Source organism: Trichosurus vulpecula, chromosome 3 (assembly GCF_011100635.1).
Source record: "Trichosurus vulpecula isolate mTriVul1 chromosome 3, mTriVul1.pri, whole genome shotgun sequence".
NCBI lineage: Eukaryota > Metazoa > Chordata > Mammalia > Diprotodontia > Phalangeridae > Trichosurus > Trichosurus vulpecula.
The window spans coordinates 128538986-128556765 of record NC_050575.1 but is presented as its reverse complement, the minus strand read 5'-3'; the positions used below and the strand labels follow the sequence as shown (position 1 = coordinate 128556765).

Below are 17780 nucleotides of genomic sequence, written 5' to 3'. Positions count from 1 at the left end.
TCAGATACCTGCTCTTTGACCCTGGGCCGGTCACTTGACTCCTCTCATCTTCAGTTTTCTCATCTGTGAAACGGGGATAATGATAGTGCCTCCCTCCCAGGATTGTTGTGAGGATCCCAAGAATTAATATTCGTCAAGTACTCTGCAAACTTTAAAGTGCTGACTAGATGCCACTGTTACTATTCAACTCAAACCTTCTGCTCCTGTTTTCGCCCACCTACCACTCTTTCTCTTATGCTGTCTACAAGGGCATTTCAAGGACCAAGCACGATTATCTAAGGCACTTTTGAAAAGGTGAAAATACTACTCAGATACCGAAGACGGTCGTCTCACTTGGACAGATGGGGAAAGGACACTGCAGAGGAGGGGACAGTGACTTGCCCAGGGTCTTGCAATCAGAGGGAGAGGGGACCACCTTGTACCTTGGTGGATGATGCTCCTTTGGGGTGGGGTCCGGGTGGCTGGGGCTGGGGCAGAGATGCTGCTGGTGGGGCCAGGAGGATTTCCTTTCTTCGTCTCCCAGGAAGCTGTGTTCCTTGGGCTGGATGGGTAGTTTATTGTCCGGGAACAGTTCTGTAAGTCACAAATTCCCCTGCTGGCTTGGGCCTGCCCTAAGGAAGACTCCAAGAGAGCTGGGCTGAGGTTAAATGGGAGTCCAGAGTTTGGGGGATGTGGGTAGAAAGCAGACCCAAGAACATATGGGCCCCTGAGTTAGACTGCCACATACCAAGTTCAACACCCCTCTATCAGGGAGGGGAGACACAGGTGAACTAAAGAGCAGTCAGATCCCCCCTATTTATGTCACACGGATAGAAGATACATAAAGAGATCAGCAAAGATGCACAGAGGTGACAGATGCTCCTACCTTCCCCCAGCATCTCACGTGCCATACTTACTGTGAATAAGAGAGCTTTCTTCTTCTCCTTCATCCTCTGTATGGCAAGTCTAACCTGGGGTGGGGAGTGAGAGAAGAAACAGGGACAAGACCCATGGCAATCTCACCAAAGAAATCAGAAAGTGAAAGCCGGAAGGTCCAACCTTCTCATTTTACTGAGTCCTAGAAGGTGACTTGCCCAAGGTCACACAGTTAGTGAAGAATAGAATTGGGACAGGAATCCAGCCCAGTGCTCTTTCCACCAGTCCCAGGGGAATCTGACCAGCCTTGCAGCAAGGATGGAAGGCCCTGATTTAGCTGTACTTCAGAAACAGCCTTGGAGTTAAACTCTAGGCCCCAGACCCTAAGAGTCTATCAGAATCCACTTCAAGGAGCTAATTGGAGGTGAAATCAGGATTTTTGTCCCTAGATATCTGAAGGGGTATCATGTGGATGAGGGAAAAGAATAAGCATTTATATTGTACCTACTATATGCCAAGGGAAAGGTAGGTGGTGCAGTGGATACAGGGCCAGACTTGAATTCAAATCTGGCCTCAGACACTAGCTGTGTGACTCTGGGAAAGTCACTGAACACTGTTTATCTCAGCTCCTCATCTATAAAAGGAGCTAGAGAAGGAAATGGCAAACCACTCCAGTATCTTTGCCAAGAAGATCCCAAATGGGGCCACAAAGAGTGGGGTATGAGTGAAGCCACTGAACCACAGTGAACTATACTACGCCAGGCACTGTGCTAAGGGCTATTTACAAAGAGATGCTGTTATCATATCTGTTTTACAGTTGAGGAAACTGAGGCAAATGGAGGTTAAGTGACTGGCCCAAGGTCACATAGTAAGTATCAAAGGCTAGATTTGAACTCACGTCCTCCTGATTCTAGGCCCAGTACTCCAGCCACTGCACCCACCACTGCTTCTATGAAGGATAGGGATTAGACTTATTCTGCTTGGTCCCTGACAGCAGAAATGGGAGCAATGGGTGGAAGGCAGATTTCAGCTTGATACAACAAGCAGAGCTCTACAATAAGGACATTGGCTGCTTTAGGAGGGAGGGTCTTCAGTGGAGGCTGGATGATCACTTATCAGGCACATTAGTGAAGAGTCCTGCTCAGTTCGGGGCTGGCTCTGGAGTTGGAGGACCTGGGTTTAAATCTTACCTGTGCTGCCCACTACCTGTGCAAGTTACCTTGCGCAAGTCACTTGGGCTTAATGGCCTCCAGGGTCCTCTCTGACTCAAGATCTAGGATCCTGGGATCATTGTGGCTTAAAGGTTCTGTGATTTTAAGATCTTTTAAGATATCCCTTCCCTTCTTTCCTTCTCTAGACCGCATCTTTGTGACTGGTGTATCTAGATGGGGCTGCGGGGAGGGAGGTACTGGGCCACATACTCAGTCACTGAAGAAATCTTAAGGAGCCCATTGCTAGGCGCCTCCCCACCACTCACCTCACTGTTGTAGACAGCATAGACCAGGAATATGTACAGCCCCTAGAGACATAACACAGAAGGGGGGAAAGCATCACTACCTCAGGAGGGGAGGGCTTGGAATAATCTACCGGCTTCTGGAGGGAGGCAGGGTCCCAGGTCTGCCATTTTCTGGTGTGGGGGGCCAGGTCAGGGGGAAGTTGAAAGGGTGAGTGATGGTTGCTGAATAGCATCTCCCTCTTCCCCAAGGAAAACCAAGGTTACCATTTCCTTTGGGAGATTTTGCCCTCTAGTGGCCACATGGTCAGAAATTCCACTAGGTTGGCGAATTATAAATACCCTTTTTCCTCCAGCCCTGAGACACAGTGGAGTGATGGAGCTGGTTCAGGGACTCCCTGCAATGTGCCCATTGGACTAGAGTTCGTTGGGGTCTTTCCAGGTCTGATGTTCTATGTTCTAATAGTCTATGTTTTAAGGACCCTCCTAACTCTAACATTCTATGTTCTAAAGGAATGCAGTAAGTCATGAATTCAAATCCAGCCTCAGACTCTTACCAGCTGTGTGACCCTGGGCAAGTTACTTAATCTCTGTTTGCTTCAATTTCCTTAAGTGTAAAGCAGGAATAAGAGAAGCACCCACCTTCAAGGGTCGTTGTGAGGATCAAATGAGATAATATCTGTGAAGCACTTAGCATAGTGCATGGTACATAGTAGGTCTTTTTAAAAATATTTTTTAAATTTATTTTTAGTTTTCAACATTCATTTCCACAAGATATTGAGTTACAAATTTCCTCCCCATCTCATAGTAGGTCTTCTTTAAATGCTTATTCCCTTCCCTTTCCTTTCTCATTCTGCTCTAATAGTCCATTTTCAAAAGTCTTTTCCAGCCCTCACTTTCTACATCCCACTACAATTTTAGAGATAGAAGCAAAGACAGATGGGGAAAAAGAAACAGAGAAACAGAGATAGGCAGGGAAAGGAAGAGAGACAAAGTGAGAGAAACAAAGCCAGAGACAGGCAGGGAGAGAGATGCACAGACTTAGTCCTTAGTCCCCATCCCTTTAGTGTGAATGGGTGTCAGACTCTTTTCTTCTTCCCCAATAACAGACAAGCATAAGTTGCTGAGAGCTGGACTGGATTGGGGGAGAGGGAGAAAGTTTTGAATACAGTCCTCCAGGGGCTATCCCACGTATGCTCCATGGACTTAGTTCAGATGGATCCTGAAACTCCCTGGAAATGATGTTAATGGAGCAGGGGTGTGTGTGTGGGAAGGGCTCTGCTGGAGGATGTGGCTGGACACTTCCTCAGACCTCAGGGACCAGATGAATGTTACTCACCCATACACAGGACCTGGAAGCAGAGATCTGTGTCCCCCCTTCCTCTCCCCACCTTAGACTGGCTGCTTCTGGGATACACACACACACACACACACTCACACACACACACACACTCCTCAAGCACCCCACTGTTCCAGGGTTTGGGCTTCTCTACTTATAGGGCAAGACCACACAATAACAGTCCACATGGGGCTTTCCACACAGTTGTCCTGTGAGGTAAGGAGTGTGAGCACTATGGCCCCCATTTTACAGATGAGACTAAAAGAGCGTAAAGGACTTGCCTAAAGTTACACAGCATGTAGCTATGATGTATGTAACATCATTGCATAGGATCATAGATTTAGAGCTGAAAGGGACCTCAGAGGCCATCTACTCTGACTCCTTTTTACAGATGGAGAAACTGAGGTCCAGAGAAGTGATATGACTTGTTCAAGGCCACACAGCCAGTAATTATCAGGAGTGAGGGTTTAAATCCAGATCTTCTGATTTAACCTATTTTTGAGTTTTCTAAAGAGTCAGAAGAGCAGTGGAAGGTAGAAAGAGACCTGGATTTAAAGCCAGAGGATTTGATTTAATTCAATAAAGATTTGAATCTGGGTTTGAATCCCACTTTTTAAATTTATTAGTTGTGTGACCCTGGGCAAATAATTTCATCCCTCTGGGCCTCAGTTTCACCATCTGTAAAATGAGAGTGTTGGATTGGGAGATGTCTTTTCTATAACAAATCCCAAGACTGCTATGATTCCAGGCACAGTGATCTTGTTACCCCAGCACCAAAAGTAGGGCTAACACCAATCCTGCAGTCTGAATCCTCTGCTTGGACTTCTGGGTCACCTTCTGTAATGGGCTACCTTAGGGCAGAAGAATGATAAGGAGAAAGTAGGGGGTCTGGATGCCAGGAAAGTCAGTGAACTGGACCCAGGCCCTCTGGCCTGCTTTTCTTCTGTTGTTGCCTGAGTGGGGGGTACCTGGAAAGAGTTGAGGATGATGGACACATATGCCCATGCCATACTGAGGTGTGCCAGCATGCTGCCCAGCCAAGTCAGGCCCAGAACTGGCAGCAGCACCAACACAGGCTTCACTGTTGCCCTGGAAGAAGACAGGAGAGAGAGCCCCATTAGTACAGAAGCCAAGGGCTAGGAGGGTGAGACACACCAGAGAGAGAGCTAAGCCCCTGCTCCCTTCCCCCTACAAAAAAGACCAAGGACATGGAAGGGTAGCTGGAATCCTTCTGTCCTGTATTCCCATAATTCCATAAGAATATCTGTATGATCATGGGCAACGGGCTTTCCCTTTCCTTGCCTCAGTTTCTTCATATATAAAATAGGGGGCAGGAACAGCATGTCCATTTCAATATGGGGAAACCGAAATTCAGAAAGGTGAAGTAACCTCCAAAGGCTTGCAGGAGCTGACATTTGTGTAGAGCTCACTCTGTACCAGGCGCTGTGTTAAGTGCTCTAACGTTGGCATCTCATTGGAGCCTTATCATAAGCTTGGGAGGTAGGTGTTATTACTATTTTCATTTCACAGATGCGGAAACTGAGGCAAACAGAGGTCAAGCAATTTGCCCAGGGTCACACAGCTAGTCAGTATTGGAGGCTGTATTCAAACCCAGGTCTTCCTGAGTCCTGGCACTGTGCCACCTGGCTGGGAGATCATTCTCCTCTATCTTACCACTTTAGGGTCTCAACTTTTGAGAAGCTCTCAGCTTGAGCCTCCTCCTCCAGACTGCTAAGTCCTCAGGGCAAAGATTGGGGATGTCTCTCCTTGTCTCCTTCCTGAGCTGGGAGCCACGGGACAGATGCACCACATGCTCCTGCCCACAGACACACTCAAATATTCATAGGGTCACAGACGTAGCACTCGAAGGGACCTCAGAGGTCATCTGGCTCAATCCCCTTATTTTGTTATTATCCCCCCCTCCCTTTCTACCCAGAGAGGGAAAGTAACTTGTTCAAAGTCACACAGGGATTAAGTGGAAGAGCTGGGACTCTGACCCAAGTCTTCTGATTCTAGTCCAATGCACTTTCCATTAATAATAACAACGGCCATTAGCACAGTATGTAAGTATTTTCAAAGCCCGTCGCATACAACAGCTCATTTGAGCCTCACAATGACTCTCTGAGGAGTACAGATGGCACTATCTCCATTTTTTCAGTTCAGGAAACAAGCTCAGAGACGTTGTTGCTTGCCCACGGCCATGCAGTTAGGGCTGGAGGTAGGATTTGAAGCCAGATCTTCCTGACTGTAAGTGCTAACATCCTGTCTACTATGTCATCATGGCGGCCTGTAGAGTCTAGGTGAGATGTGCCAACTGAGCTGAGTACATTCCCCCATCAAACTCAGGCTGTCAGTGAAAATTTGTCTTTGGTGCCCAACCCCTCACCGGTGGCCCCAGTGGCCCCTCACCATATCTGGACTCCAATCTGCCTCTCCAGGCTATGTTGGGGGCTCAGCATTCTGGAACGGCGCCGGGCACTGGACACGGTGACTATCACCACTCGGAATAGGATGAAGGTATTCACCTGTGGGTCAGGTGCAGAATGGCCATGTTCTACTTCTGTTTGTTCCACATTTATTCTCACTATCCCTCCTGGATCCTTCCCCTAGTTTTCTCCCTCAGCACCCTGCTTTCTGCTCCTTCTCCCTTCCTTTTGCATCAAGAACTACTATTTATCAGGCCCTCTAAAATCCAATACCCTCGACCCTCAGGATTCACCCCCAGGTACCCCTCCTACCCAATAACAACCCTGTCCATTTGGATCTTATTTCCCTTTCCTTGGAGCTCTTTTCTCTATCCTCATCCCCCATAACAACCCATCAGCCTCCTCAGGACCTACAATTTTCCTGGCCCTAATCTAGTCCTCCTAAAAACCTATCCCCTATCCCCTATGTCCTCAGGATCTGTTCTTGTCCTGTTCTTCTCTAAGCTTCATCTCTGGTCTCTCAGATCTCTTCCTTTCACCCTTGTCCCCCAAACTCACTTCCTATACCCATAGGATCCACCATTCTCTTGGACTCCCTGGGACCTTCTCATTTGAGCTTCACTGAATATTATCTTTCCGTCCAATCCCAATTTTCAGAGCCATCCCCTCAGGCCTTCCCTTGTCCTTGCCCTTCACTCACAGTCAATACAAAGAGGACAGGTCCTGCAAAGGCCCAAATGACCCCATTTCGCAAGCTAAGCCAGCAGTGATGATCAGCCATATAGCCATCAAAGGAAGAAGCCAGAGTGACACCTACAATGACCACTGGGATACCTGTAAGAGGTGAAGTATGGCGGATGAAAGAGGAAATGACTGAGGAAACAAAGGTTTGATCTTCCAAGCATATCGATTTTTTAAGCAATTCATGCCAATTACCTGACAAATCGGGACCAGGCCCCTTCCTTAGCTTAGGGCTGGACCTCAGTATAAGGGGAGACAGGCTTTTATACATTAAAAACAACCAAATAAGGCCACTTAACTAAAATGAAACAATACAACATTAGGTAATCTGATTTCTAATTGGATGAAAGATTGGGACTTTCTAAGTTAGGAGGGGAAGAGTAGATAGGAACAATTCCCTGAATTCAGAAAGAAAGATGTCCCACTTGCCCAATCAAACAAACATGGAAACAATGACTGATGGGTCAGGATGGGGCCAGTTTTCAGATAAGACATATGGGTCACTTGAGATGTACAATTGTGAGCACACTCCTTGCATCAATCTTTGGATCTGATTGAGTTTCTGGTCTTGGTTAAGGGTCTCTAAGCAGCAAGTAGAGATGGTCCAGCTTCCCAGCCACACAAGGCTAGGTTCAAACAATACAATACAATAAGGTTTTCTCCTAATTCCCATAATTGAATAAAGTTTTTTTCACAGGAGAGAAAATAGACTAGACCCATAACTGAAAAGAAAGGGCTGAGCTGGCTTCAGAATTGAGGCACAAGATGGAGTCAATGAGGTTCCCTCAGTTCCCACAATTAACCACTTGCTATCCTAATCCCCTCAATTCCATCAAGACCAATAAGATATTAACTGCCATTTCTAGCTTCTCTTCCCACCTACCCCAGACCAAATGGCCTCAGGTTTGTACCACCTCCTAGACCCTGGGGGTCTTTTCCCAGGTGGAATTGTGAGAGAGCTGGAGGATGGGGAACAGAAAGTTTGGGTCTGGGTTGGGGGAAGTCATGAGGGATAGGATTTGGGCATATGTAGTCATGGTTCCAATCCAGGTTCAAGGTTGGAGGCAATATGGAATAGTGGTTAAAGCCCTGGGTTCCTAGGTGGAGATGGATCATAGGATTTAGAATTAAAAGAGACTTTAGAGACCTTCTAGTCCAATTACCTTATTTGACCAAAGAGAAAATGGACCTGGGGAGGTTGTCATTTCCTTAAGACCACACAGGCAGTAAGTAGTAGGCCTGGGATTTGAACTCAGATATTCTGATTCCAAATCAACACTCCTTCCATAGCATTTTGGTCCACACATATGCCTCCCTCCCACACAGGCTGCATCCTGAAGACATCATCAGTTGAAGAGGTGAGATAGTATAGTCATCTCCTCATCTCCCTCCCACCTCTCTGCCCTTAGGGGCCTCCTGGAGGAGCTCGGTCCTTACCCCAGCCTATCATGTAGTAAAATTTCATCCGCTGATCCTCACTCCTGTTGACAGCTACGACCTTGCTCCACAGCAGGAGGCCCTCGACCAGCATCCAGGTAAAGGCAGCCATGAAGAAGAGGTGCAAGAAGGCTGTCAGCACCATGCACATTGCCTGGGACCGGGAAGGGCAAATACCAGAACCAGTGCATCACCTCCCTCATCTTGGGCCACCTCGGACCTTCAAATCCCTCCCACCTCACTCATGGCACTCAAGTCAGAAGATCCCTGTTAGAGTCTGAGGTTGATCCTTACTAACTGAGTAACCTTGGGTAAAGTCATTCCCCATCTCTGAGTCTCAGTTTCCTGATCCATAAAGTGGGGACAATAGAGCACTTCCTACTTCCTGAGGCTATTGTGAGAAGAAAACACCTTGTAAACCGTAAAAATGCTAAAGAAATGTTAGTTGAGTGCCATCATTCCATGATTGAAAGAATGACTAATAGTGTGACATATAGAAAGAACACCGGATATGGAAAAGACCTGGGTTCAGGTCCTGGTTCTGTCATTTATCAGAAGGGCGGCATTGGGGAAGTCACTTCATGTCTCTGAGATTCTATTACATCAATAAGATGGAGATGATAAATACCATCCACCTCGAAGGGCAGTTGTGACGACCAAAGGAGATCTCATATGTGAAGCGCACCCTAAGGTGGTAGGTGGCTATTAGGTAGAATTGCTGTTAAAATCAGCAGCAGCATCAGGAGGGTGGTTCACATAGGAGGCACTTAATCAATGTTTATTAATTGATCGATTGATTCACTAGAATGAGTGGTACAAAGAAAGTCAGGAGATAATTGATTTTTGTCTTGACTGCCACTAATTCTGGGTAACCCTGGTTAAGTTACTTTCCATCTCTGAGTTTCATTCAGTTTCCTCACATGTAAAATGGGGATATATTTTGCCTTCTTTCTCTTACCGTGGGGTTTTGGAGGTTTGGATGAGATATCTCATGGGAAATTATTTCCAAAAGTATGTAGGGAATAACATGGTTTGGGTTTGGGGAGTGAGTAAAGTGTGGGAGGAGGAAGTAGGGCATGGCTCACCAGCTTTACCCAGGCCTTTTCAGTCTTGCACCCTACTTGACTTATGAGGCAATTAAGAGGGTTGAAAAGAATCCCTAATTTTACTTCTTTGCAGATTTCTTAAGTGGAATTCCCAGGATGATCTGAAGGAGATCCAAGCCAGCAACCCAGAGGTATAATAGGAATTCAAAGGAACTTGGGAGCTATAGTTTAATTATCCAATTTTAGACTGAGTAAATGTGAACAGGTAGCTTTGAAAGAAATAGTTCAAAAGATGGACTAAAAATGTCCAGGGCTTCTCTACCTGGTTGGCTGAGACTTGAATCACAAAGGAGTTAAAGGTCATCAGTGATAGGACAGTGAAGAAGATAGCAATGCATAATGGCTGAAGGCCAGTAGATGGCAGCAGAGAGCAGTGTGTGTGAGGACATCCCCAGAGAGCGAGCCTGTAGCATCAGAGGTATGAGTTAATAATACTAGCTAATACGTACATGGTAGCAACGAATGGCTGTGAGAGTTGGACAGTAAGGAAAGCTGGGCGCCAGAGAATCGATGCTTTCAGATTTTGGTGCTGGAGAAGACGTTTAGAGTCCCTTGGACAGCAAGGAGATCAAATCAGTCAATATTTCAAAATTAATTAATTAATAGTCTGAAATTAATTCAAGCTATTCACTGGAAGGTCAAAAAATGAAGCTGAAGCTGAAATACTTTGGCCACATAATGAGAAAATGGGACTCATTGGAAAAGACCCTGATGTTGGGAAAGATTGAAGGCAAAAGGAAAAGGGGACGGCAGAGGATGAGATGGTGAGATAGTGTGATGGGAACAACGGACGTAAGCTTGGACTTCAAGAGATGCTGAAGGATAGAAGGACTTGGCGTGCTGCAGTCCATGGAGTTGTGAAGAGTGGGGTAGGACTTAGCAACAAAAAATATAGCACCTACTATGTGCCAGGCACAGTACTAAGTGCTTTTTACAAATATTATCTAATTTGATCCTCCCAACAACCCTGCAAGGTAGGTGTATTATTGTCCAACTTACAGTTGAGGAAACTGAGGCAAACAGAGATTTAAGTGACTCGGCTTGGTCACATAGCCAGTAAGTGTCTAAAGACAGATTTGAACTCACTCAGGTCTTCCTAACTTGAGACCCAGCACTCTAACCACTGCACCACCTAGCTGCTCTTCCATACAATTTTTTTGGATGTACCCTGTTGTTACGTAACCTCTCCCAATGAAGGTGTGGTAACTCATGGGAGAGTATACCCCTGTGCCTCCGGGGGAATCTTTATTTTGATTAAATCTGATTAATTATATTTGATTAAATGTCTTTACTTTGAATTAGTGTTTATACTCTGATTAGCCTAGTAAGAGAAAACACATAGGTGGGGCTTCATGATCCTTGGTTCTGAGTGGATTGTAGAGCAATTATAAGATGCAAAAGTGTTCTAGGCTTCCGGATTTCTATCTGTAGGATGGGAATACTCATTATGTTCCTCCTCTCTTAGGGAGGTATAATGAGGATGGAGAGGTGAGGAAGAGAGGTTGTGATGCAATAGACCTAGGGCCTTCTCTGTCTAGGCAGGACCCACGTTCCATGTTCCAACTCATACACACATCTCCAGGGCTAGGACTGCCCACCTTCTTGGCTTTTGCCCATTCACTGAACATGAGAAGGGCTTCAGCTGCTGCTAGAGCAAGGATGAGGTTCTTGTGAACGGTGGTTCTTTCAGACTGTGGGAGCCTGGGAGAGACAGACAGAGGAAAAGAGGAGGGGGAGAAGGAGAGGAGAACGAGGGAAGAATGTGAGAAGGGAGGAGAGGAGGAGATGAAGAGGCAAAAAGAGAAGAGATGATGAGGACAAGGAGATGAGCGAGAAGAAAAGGAGAAAGAAGGGTGAGTGGAAGAGGGAGGAGGAGAGATGAGGATGAAGAAAAGGAGAGAAGTAGAGGAAGATGAGTTGGCAAAGGCAGAAGAGATGAGGAGAAGGATGAGAGAGAGGAGATGAGGAGGAGGTAGAGGGGGAAGTGGAGAAGAGGGAGGAATGGTGCCGAAGGAAAGAAGAGAAGGAAAAAGAATAAGCTGAAATACCAACTTTCCTCCCCAAACTTTACCCTGGTGTGAAGTTCCCATGTACTCTCCCCACCTCTAGCTGGAATAGAGGTTAGAGCTCTGATCACTAAGGACAGCTAGGCAGGAGGGCCAGTGTTGGAGGGAGCATCTGAGCATCTCCTTCCCTGAAGACGTTTGAGGATGAGATCACATGAGCCCCGGGGTGGGGTGGGGCTTCTGAGATGCTGTGGAGTCTGGGGCAGAGCGAAGGCAGGGTTTGTCATGTGTCTGAAGACTCCTTACCCAACAGCCAGGAAAAGGATGAAGGTGGTGATAAGGGCACAAAAGGACACACCACAGCCGATGAAAGAGAGGGTCTTCAGCACAGACTCCTCATCAGAGCTCCTCTGTTTGGAAAAATGAATAGGGCAAAACCACATGGAGGTTGGGGGTATTGGAGCCTTCTTCCACCCTTTCTGTCCACGTGAGGATGACTAGTTGGGACAAGCCACTTTTCCAGTCTGGGTCTCAGTTTCCTCATCTTTAAATTGGGGAGGTTGGACTAGACTGGAGTGTGGCCTTCTAGGTCCTTGGGTGTAACCTTTTGACTGAGTCCAGGTTTTACAGAACAAAACTTTTTATTAAGGAGATTTGTTCTGTGAAGTTTGGAGTCAGTCAAAGGGCCCCACTCGAGGACCTAGAGGGCTACTTGTGGCCTTGAGGCCACAGGTTTTCCACCCCTGGACTAGACAATGTTTAAATTTCTGTCTAGCTCTGACACTGTGTGTTCTGCAGACCTTCCCAGCTCTAGCAATCTACATTCTCATGTCTCTTCCAACTCTAACATTGCCCTCCTTCATGTCCTTCCCCCACTTCTCCCTCAACCCCCCCTCACCCTCCAACCTTGGCCCAGTTGGGACTCTGATGACTGCAGCTGGATTATTATTAGTGATAGTACCAATAACATTCGCAGCATGCATTTCCACAGCACTTTAATGTTAGCAAACTGCATTGCATATTATCTCATTCGGTCCTCACACAGCCCTGGGAGGTAGGTCTCCTATTCTCCTAACTTAGAGATGAGGAAACTGAAGCCCAGACTGGAGAAGTGACTTGCCCAGGGTCACATAGCTAGTAAATAAATGTCTGAGGCAGGATTTGAATTCAGGTCTTCCTGACTTCAGGTCCAACCCTCGATTCACTATGTCACCTCACTATTTCCAGGACTGATCGAACCCCTTAACTCTCCCACTAGGCACGGTTCCCTGCCCTTCCTTCCCTTTTCCTGACCCACCTGGATGTCATACACCTGTAAGAGGATGGCAAAGTTGGTGCTGTGGTTGCAGAAGCAGGAGGTAGACCCTGGGTGCTGAGCAATCACTGAACATCCTTTGCTGGACCAGGAGCCCCCAGCCTCAGGGCTGGGATGGGAAGAAAACAAAGGGGTTGTTTCATTAGAATGAGCTCATACTGTCTTTCTTGTGCCCCTTCTCCCTACCACCCAGGGAGTTGGGACAAGGCCTCTGCCACCAGGCTGGATTCGAATCTTGCCACCAATTTGGTATCTGACCTTAGACATGACCATTTTTCCTTTCAGCTCCTTAATCTGTAAAATGGGGGTGATAATACCTATTCTCTTTATCCCACAGGGATGTTGTAAGGATCAATTTGTTGTGAATCAGTGTTGTAAGGAAATCATTTCTTCCCTGAGGGAGGGGATGGGGTGCAATGGATACAGTGCTGGGTTTGAAGTGAGAAAGACCTCAGTTCAAATCCTGCCTCAAACACTTATTAGCTGTGTGATCTTGGGTAAGTCCCTTAACCTCTGTCTGAATCAGGTTCCTCATTTGTGAAGTTGGGATAATAGCCCCTAGGAGCACAACTCCTCTAGGGTTGTCATGAGGATCAAATAAGGTAACATTTGTTAAGTGCTTAGCCTAGTGTCTGGCACATAGTAGGTGCTTAATAAATGTCTGTTTCCTTTCCTTCCTCCCTCCCTCCTTCTCTCCCTTTTTTCCTTCCCCATGCCGGCTCTAAATGCATCATCCTATGAGTGTGGAATGCTGCCTACATTCCCAGATGTGATCGCTCCATCCCTTTGGTTTTCCTCAACCTTTTCTTTGTTCAAGGGAGGATTTGGGGTAGGGGAGTAGCAATGTGTATGTGAAAAGGCTTTGTTTTCCCATTTTGTCTTTCTTATGAGGATGGAGGGAGGAGAAAGCAAGAGAATAGAAATGCTTGTTAATTGAAAAAAATTAATTAAAAAAGAAAACATGATGTGAAAAGCAAAAACCATCAACTAAACTTCTAAAAACACCACCAGCACATGTGCAGGCACTGGAACAATGCCAGACAGCTGTGGTGTCATGGAAATAACACTGGATTTGAACTCTGAGGACCTGGAGTTTGAATCCTGCCTCTGCTCCCCATTGTCCTTGGGACCTGGCTCAAGCTTGAGCAATGGAAGCATGATACAGGGAGATGTATGTTGGATCAGGAGTCAGAGATCCGAGGTTCAAATCTAGGCCTTTCCACTTACTACCTAATTGACAGTGAGCAATTCCTTCAATAGGGGCAGCTAGGTGGTGCCAGGACTGGAAGCAGGAGGACTCATCTTCCTGAGTCCAAATCCGGCTCCAGACACTTACTAGCTGGGTGATCCTGGGCAAGTCACTTAACCCCGTTTGCTTCAGTTTCCTCATCTGTAAAATGAGCTGGGGAAGGAAATGGCAAACCATTCCAGTATCTCTGCCAAGAAAACCCTAAATGGGGTCGTGAAGAGTTGAACATGACTGCAAAATGATTGAACAGATAAATCCCCTTCATCTCTCTGGGTCTCAGTTTCCTCACCTAGAAAGCAGAGGTGCCTTCTGACTCCATCCCCTGTGAGCCCAAACACTATTAATGAAGAGCACCAAATAGATGCAGTTTTATCCATGGCTAATTATCATGGTTATTATAGCTTTTATGGAGTTCGGGGACTTTGGACTTAGCTGATAGACAGAACCCCCTCCTATCAGGGACCCCGGATCATTTAGGTCAGGGCTGTTAAAGCTTTTTGAGTGAGGGACACCTTTGACAGTCTGGTGAAGCCAATGTAACCACCAAGATGCAGCTAGGATAGAATGCTGGGTCTGGAATCGAAGCTGTGCGGCCCTGGGTAAGTCACCTAACTTCTGTCTGCCTGAGCTTCCTCCTCTGTAAAATGAGGATGCTAACAGCATCTATCTCCCAGGGTTGTTGTAAGGATCAAATAAGATAATATTCATCCATACTATACAATAATCATAGGTAATATTCAGCTTAGCACAGTGCCTGGCTCATAGTAGGCACTAAAAAAAGGTTTGTTTCCTTCTTTCCTTTCTTCCTTCTCAGAATAATGTTTTTAAAAGCACAAGATAGTACATAGGATTGCAAAGGAAACCAATTATATCTAAATGATTGTTGTTTTTCAGTTGTGTCAGACTCTCCATGAGTCCAGCTCATTTTATGAATGAGGAACTGAGGCAAACAGGGTTAAGTGACTTGCCCACCGTCACACAGCTAGTCAGTGTCTGAGGTTGGATTTGAACTCAGGAAGAGGAGTCTTCCTGACTCCAGGCCCAGCACTCTATCCACTGGGCCACCTAGCTGCCCCTTATATGTAAATAGTGTTTATCCAAATATTAAAAGAGCAAGTTCATGGATGTCAGATTAAGAACTTCTGATTTAGGGGGAAAGATTGGGCACCAACCTGAGTGACTCAACCGGAATATTCTTCAATTCTGTATCCTCTATTATGGTTAGGGGGCAGGGCAGGAGGTTTTATCACTAAGGTGAATCCAACCTCTGTGAACCTCAGTTATTTTATCTATAAAACTATGTTAAAAAGTCTGGCCCTCCCTCCTTCTCAGGGTAGTTCTGAGGATCTCTAGGCTGCCATAATATTAAATCATCATCACCATTATGATTATTATTAGCAGCAGCATCGCTTCAAGGGTCTTCATCATAATTAGTGTTGAATAACAGTTCCTTCCCTCCACTGTATTTGTGTGTATATATTTACATATCTAGCTATGACTTTAAATATGCACATACATACATACATACGTGGGCAGGTATGTATACATATACATAGTATATATGTATCCAGGCATAGATATTCTCTCTTTCTGTCTCTGTCTCTTCTCTCTCTCTCTCTCTCTCTCTCTCTCTCTCTCTCTCTCTCTCTCTCTCTCTCTCCCTTCTAGTTTGAAGGTATGGTGGGCAGACAATAGTACCTGAACCCATCACTCCAGGATACTCCCTCTCCCCCCCGCCAAACCCTTCAGTTATATGGAAAGGCTTTCCCTTCCTTTTTACCACACTCCCCTCAGGTAAGAGGAAGGAATCATGTTCCCCCACTCCCTCCCTTGGAAATTAGTGGGAATTCTTTAAAAGAAAAAAAAACAAAAGAAAACCCAGAAAGCCAGGGAAACATATAAATATGAAAACCCAACAGGTAGGTACGGAATAGAGGAAGGCCTAGGTTTTCAAAGGAGCGGAGTGGGGTAGAAGTAATGCCCAGCTTTCACAAAGGGGTGGGCACTCTGGGGGTCCAACACTCATACAATGAGTTTGCAGGACTCTGCTAGATCCTTGTTGATCTAGTGGATCTGCCCATGAAGTTCAGAGTGATGGGAGGTGAGAATGATTGGTCAAATCTAACAAGATGGAACTGAGGAGCGATAAATGTCAGGTCCTATATAAACAGAGTAAGTATGGGGAGATGAAGGTATGACCAGGCAAGAGTTAGTATAGACAAGTTCTGGGGGTTTTGGAGTCTAGAAAGCTCCATGTGGGTGTCAATGGATGTCATCAGAGTGACATGGCAGCCAAGGAAACTAATGGGACCTTAGACTTTATTAAGAGGAATTTCACATTCAGCACTGGGGTGGTGACAATTCCCTCCTCTCCGTCCTGGTCAGCCCACATTGGAAATATGTTCATTTCTGGGCCCCACATTTCAGGAGGGACACTGACAAACCAGCATGAGCAGCAGACAGTGACTAGGATGGGGAGAGGACCGGAGAGCCAGGGCTGTGTGTGAGCTAGCTCCTGTTACATTTTCAGCGTGAGCGTTTACACCTTGGACATTTGCAAATGTTACAAATCAGAGCTTCATTTATTGTTTGTTGATGGTCTAGATTTAAGAAAGCAATGGAGAAATCATGATGAAGTTGAAGCCAAAAAGTATGTCAAGCTGGCTCTTAAGCATTTATCCAGCACTTCCCTGCTGGAAACAATGCTATATCCTAGACTCTGGTTTAAGAAACCAGTGATGTCTAATCTGAGAGGAAGAGAACACTTGGAAGGACATCCTAGCTGTCTTTAGGTACGTGAAGGGTTATCCTATGGGAGAGCAACTAAACTCATTCTGATTGGTCCCAGAGGGCAGAACTGCATACAATAGGCTGTTGCAGGGGTGGGGAACCTGTGCTGGTGGATGTTACAGTGAACCAAAGCTAGGCTTGATTTAAGAATAAATATAACAATAAGTAGGGGCTGCCTTGATTTTAGGAGGTAGAGGCTGAGGGTTTTCAGACACAGGCTAAATGGCATTCATTCATTCATTTATCTGCTTATCTAGCTATCTAATCTATCTATCTATCTATCAATCTCTCTATCCATCCATCCATCCATCTATCCATCTATCCATCTATCTGTCATCTATCTATCTATCTCTGTATAGGGAATGCTTATTCAGATGTTTGTTGGACTTAAATTTGTGATTCTGTGAAGTTGGCCAAGTTCAAACTCCATTAATAGTATCTCCTTTCCTCATTGGCCAGAGGGGGTCACTGTAGCATTGCTAATAACATGATTTTCAGCTGTGTCACTTCCAGTTCTGCAGAGAATCACTGAATCTTGGAAGGGACCCTCAGAGGTCATCCATGACCAAAATTAAGAGAGGTTGAGAGACTTATCCACAGTCACACAGCTACTACATATGATAACTGTGACTGAAAAACATGCCTTTCTCTGTACCATGCTGCCCCGTGATCCTCAAAACCATCCTGTGAGGTAGGTGGGGCAGGAACCATTACCTCCTTCTTGCGAAAGGGAAAGGCAAGGCTCACAGAGAGGGAGCTGCTCTCTTCAGGTCACAGAGTTAGTTAGTAGAGGAGTCACAACTCTTAACTCTAAGTTAAGTCCAGGTGGGGTTTTTTGTTTTTTCCTATTACACTGAGCACTATCAAAAGTCAACCGTCTTAGGTCTGGATAAACAGAAGAGAAAATCAAAAGACTGAAAAGGAAGGTTCCAATCACACGTTCAGGGCCTCTAGTGTGCTTAGGAGTCTCCTTAGTCTCCTCTCACCCCCAAGGCCAATCCTGGATCAAGTATACTATTTCCTTGTAGGAGCGAGTCTCACCTTGAACAGAATCAAAGAATTT

At 45.9% G+C, this 17780-nt stretch overlaps 1 protein-coding gene across 1 annotated transcript in view; it reads right to left on the bottom strand.

The window, feature by feature from the left end:
* The window catches only part of ADGRD2 (adhesion G protein-coupled receptor D2), a 44412-nt gene that overhangs the window by 2444 nt on the left and 24188 nt on the right, over positions 1–17780 (bottom strand). Inside the window, exons 13-22 of the mRNA XM_036749816.1 lie at positions 12661–12787; positions 11670–11773; positions 10956–11058; positions 8252–8405; positions 6774–6907; positions 6057–6172; positions 4616–4736; positions 2333–2374; positions 884–950; positions 423–632 (exon numbers count right to left, since the gene is read on the bottom strand). Of these exons, the coding sequence (XP_036605711.1) occupies positions 423–632; positions 884–950; positions 2333–2374; positions 4616–4736; positions 6057–6172; positions 6774–6907; positions 8252–8405; positions 10956–11058; positions 11670–11773; positions 12661–12787 (1178 nt within the window). The remainder of the gene's footprint in view (positions 1–422; positions 633–883; positions 951–2332; positions 2375–4615; positions 4737–6056; positions 6173–6773; positions 6908–8251; positions 8406–10955; positions 11059–11669; positions 11774–12660; positions 12788–17780) is intronic.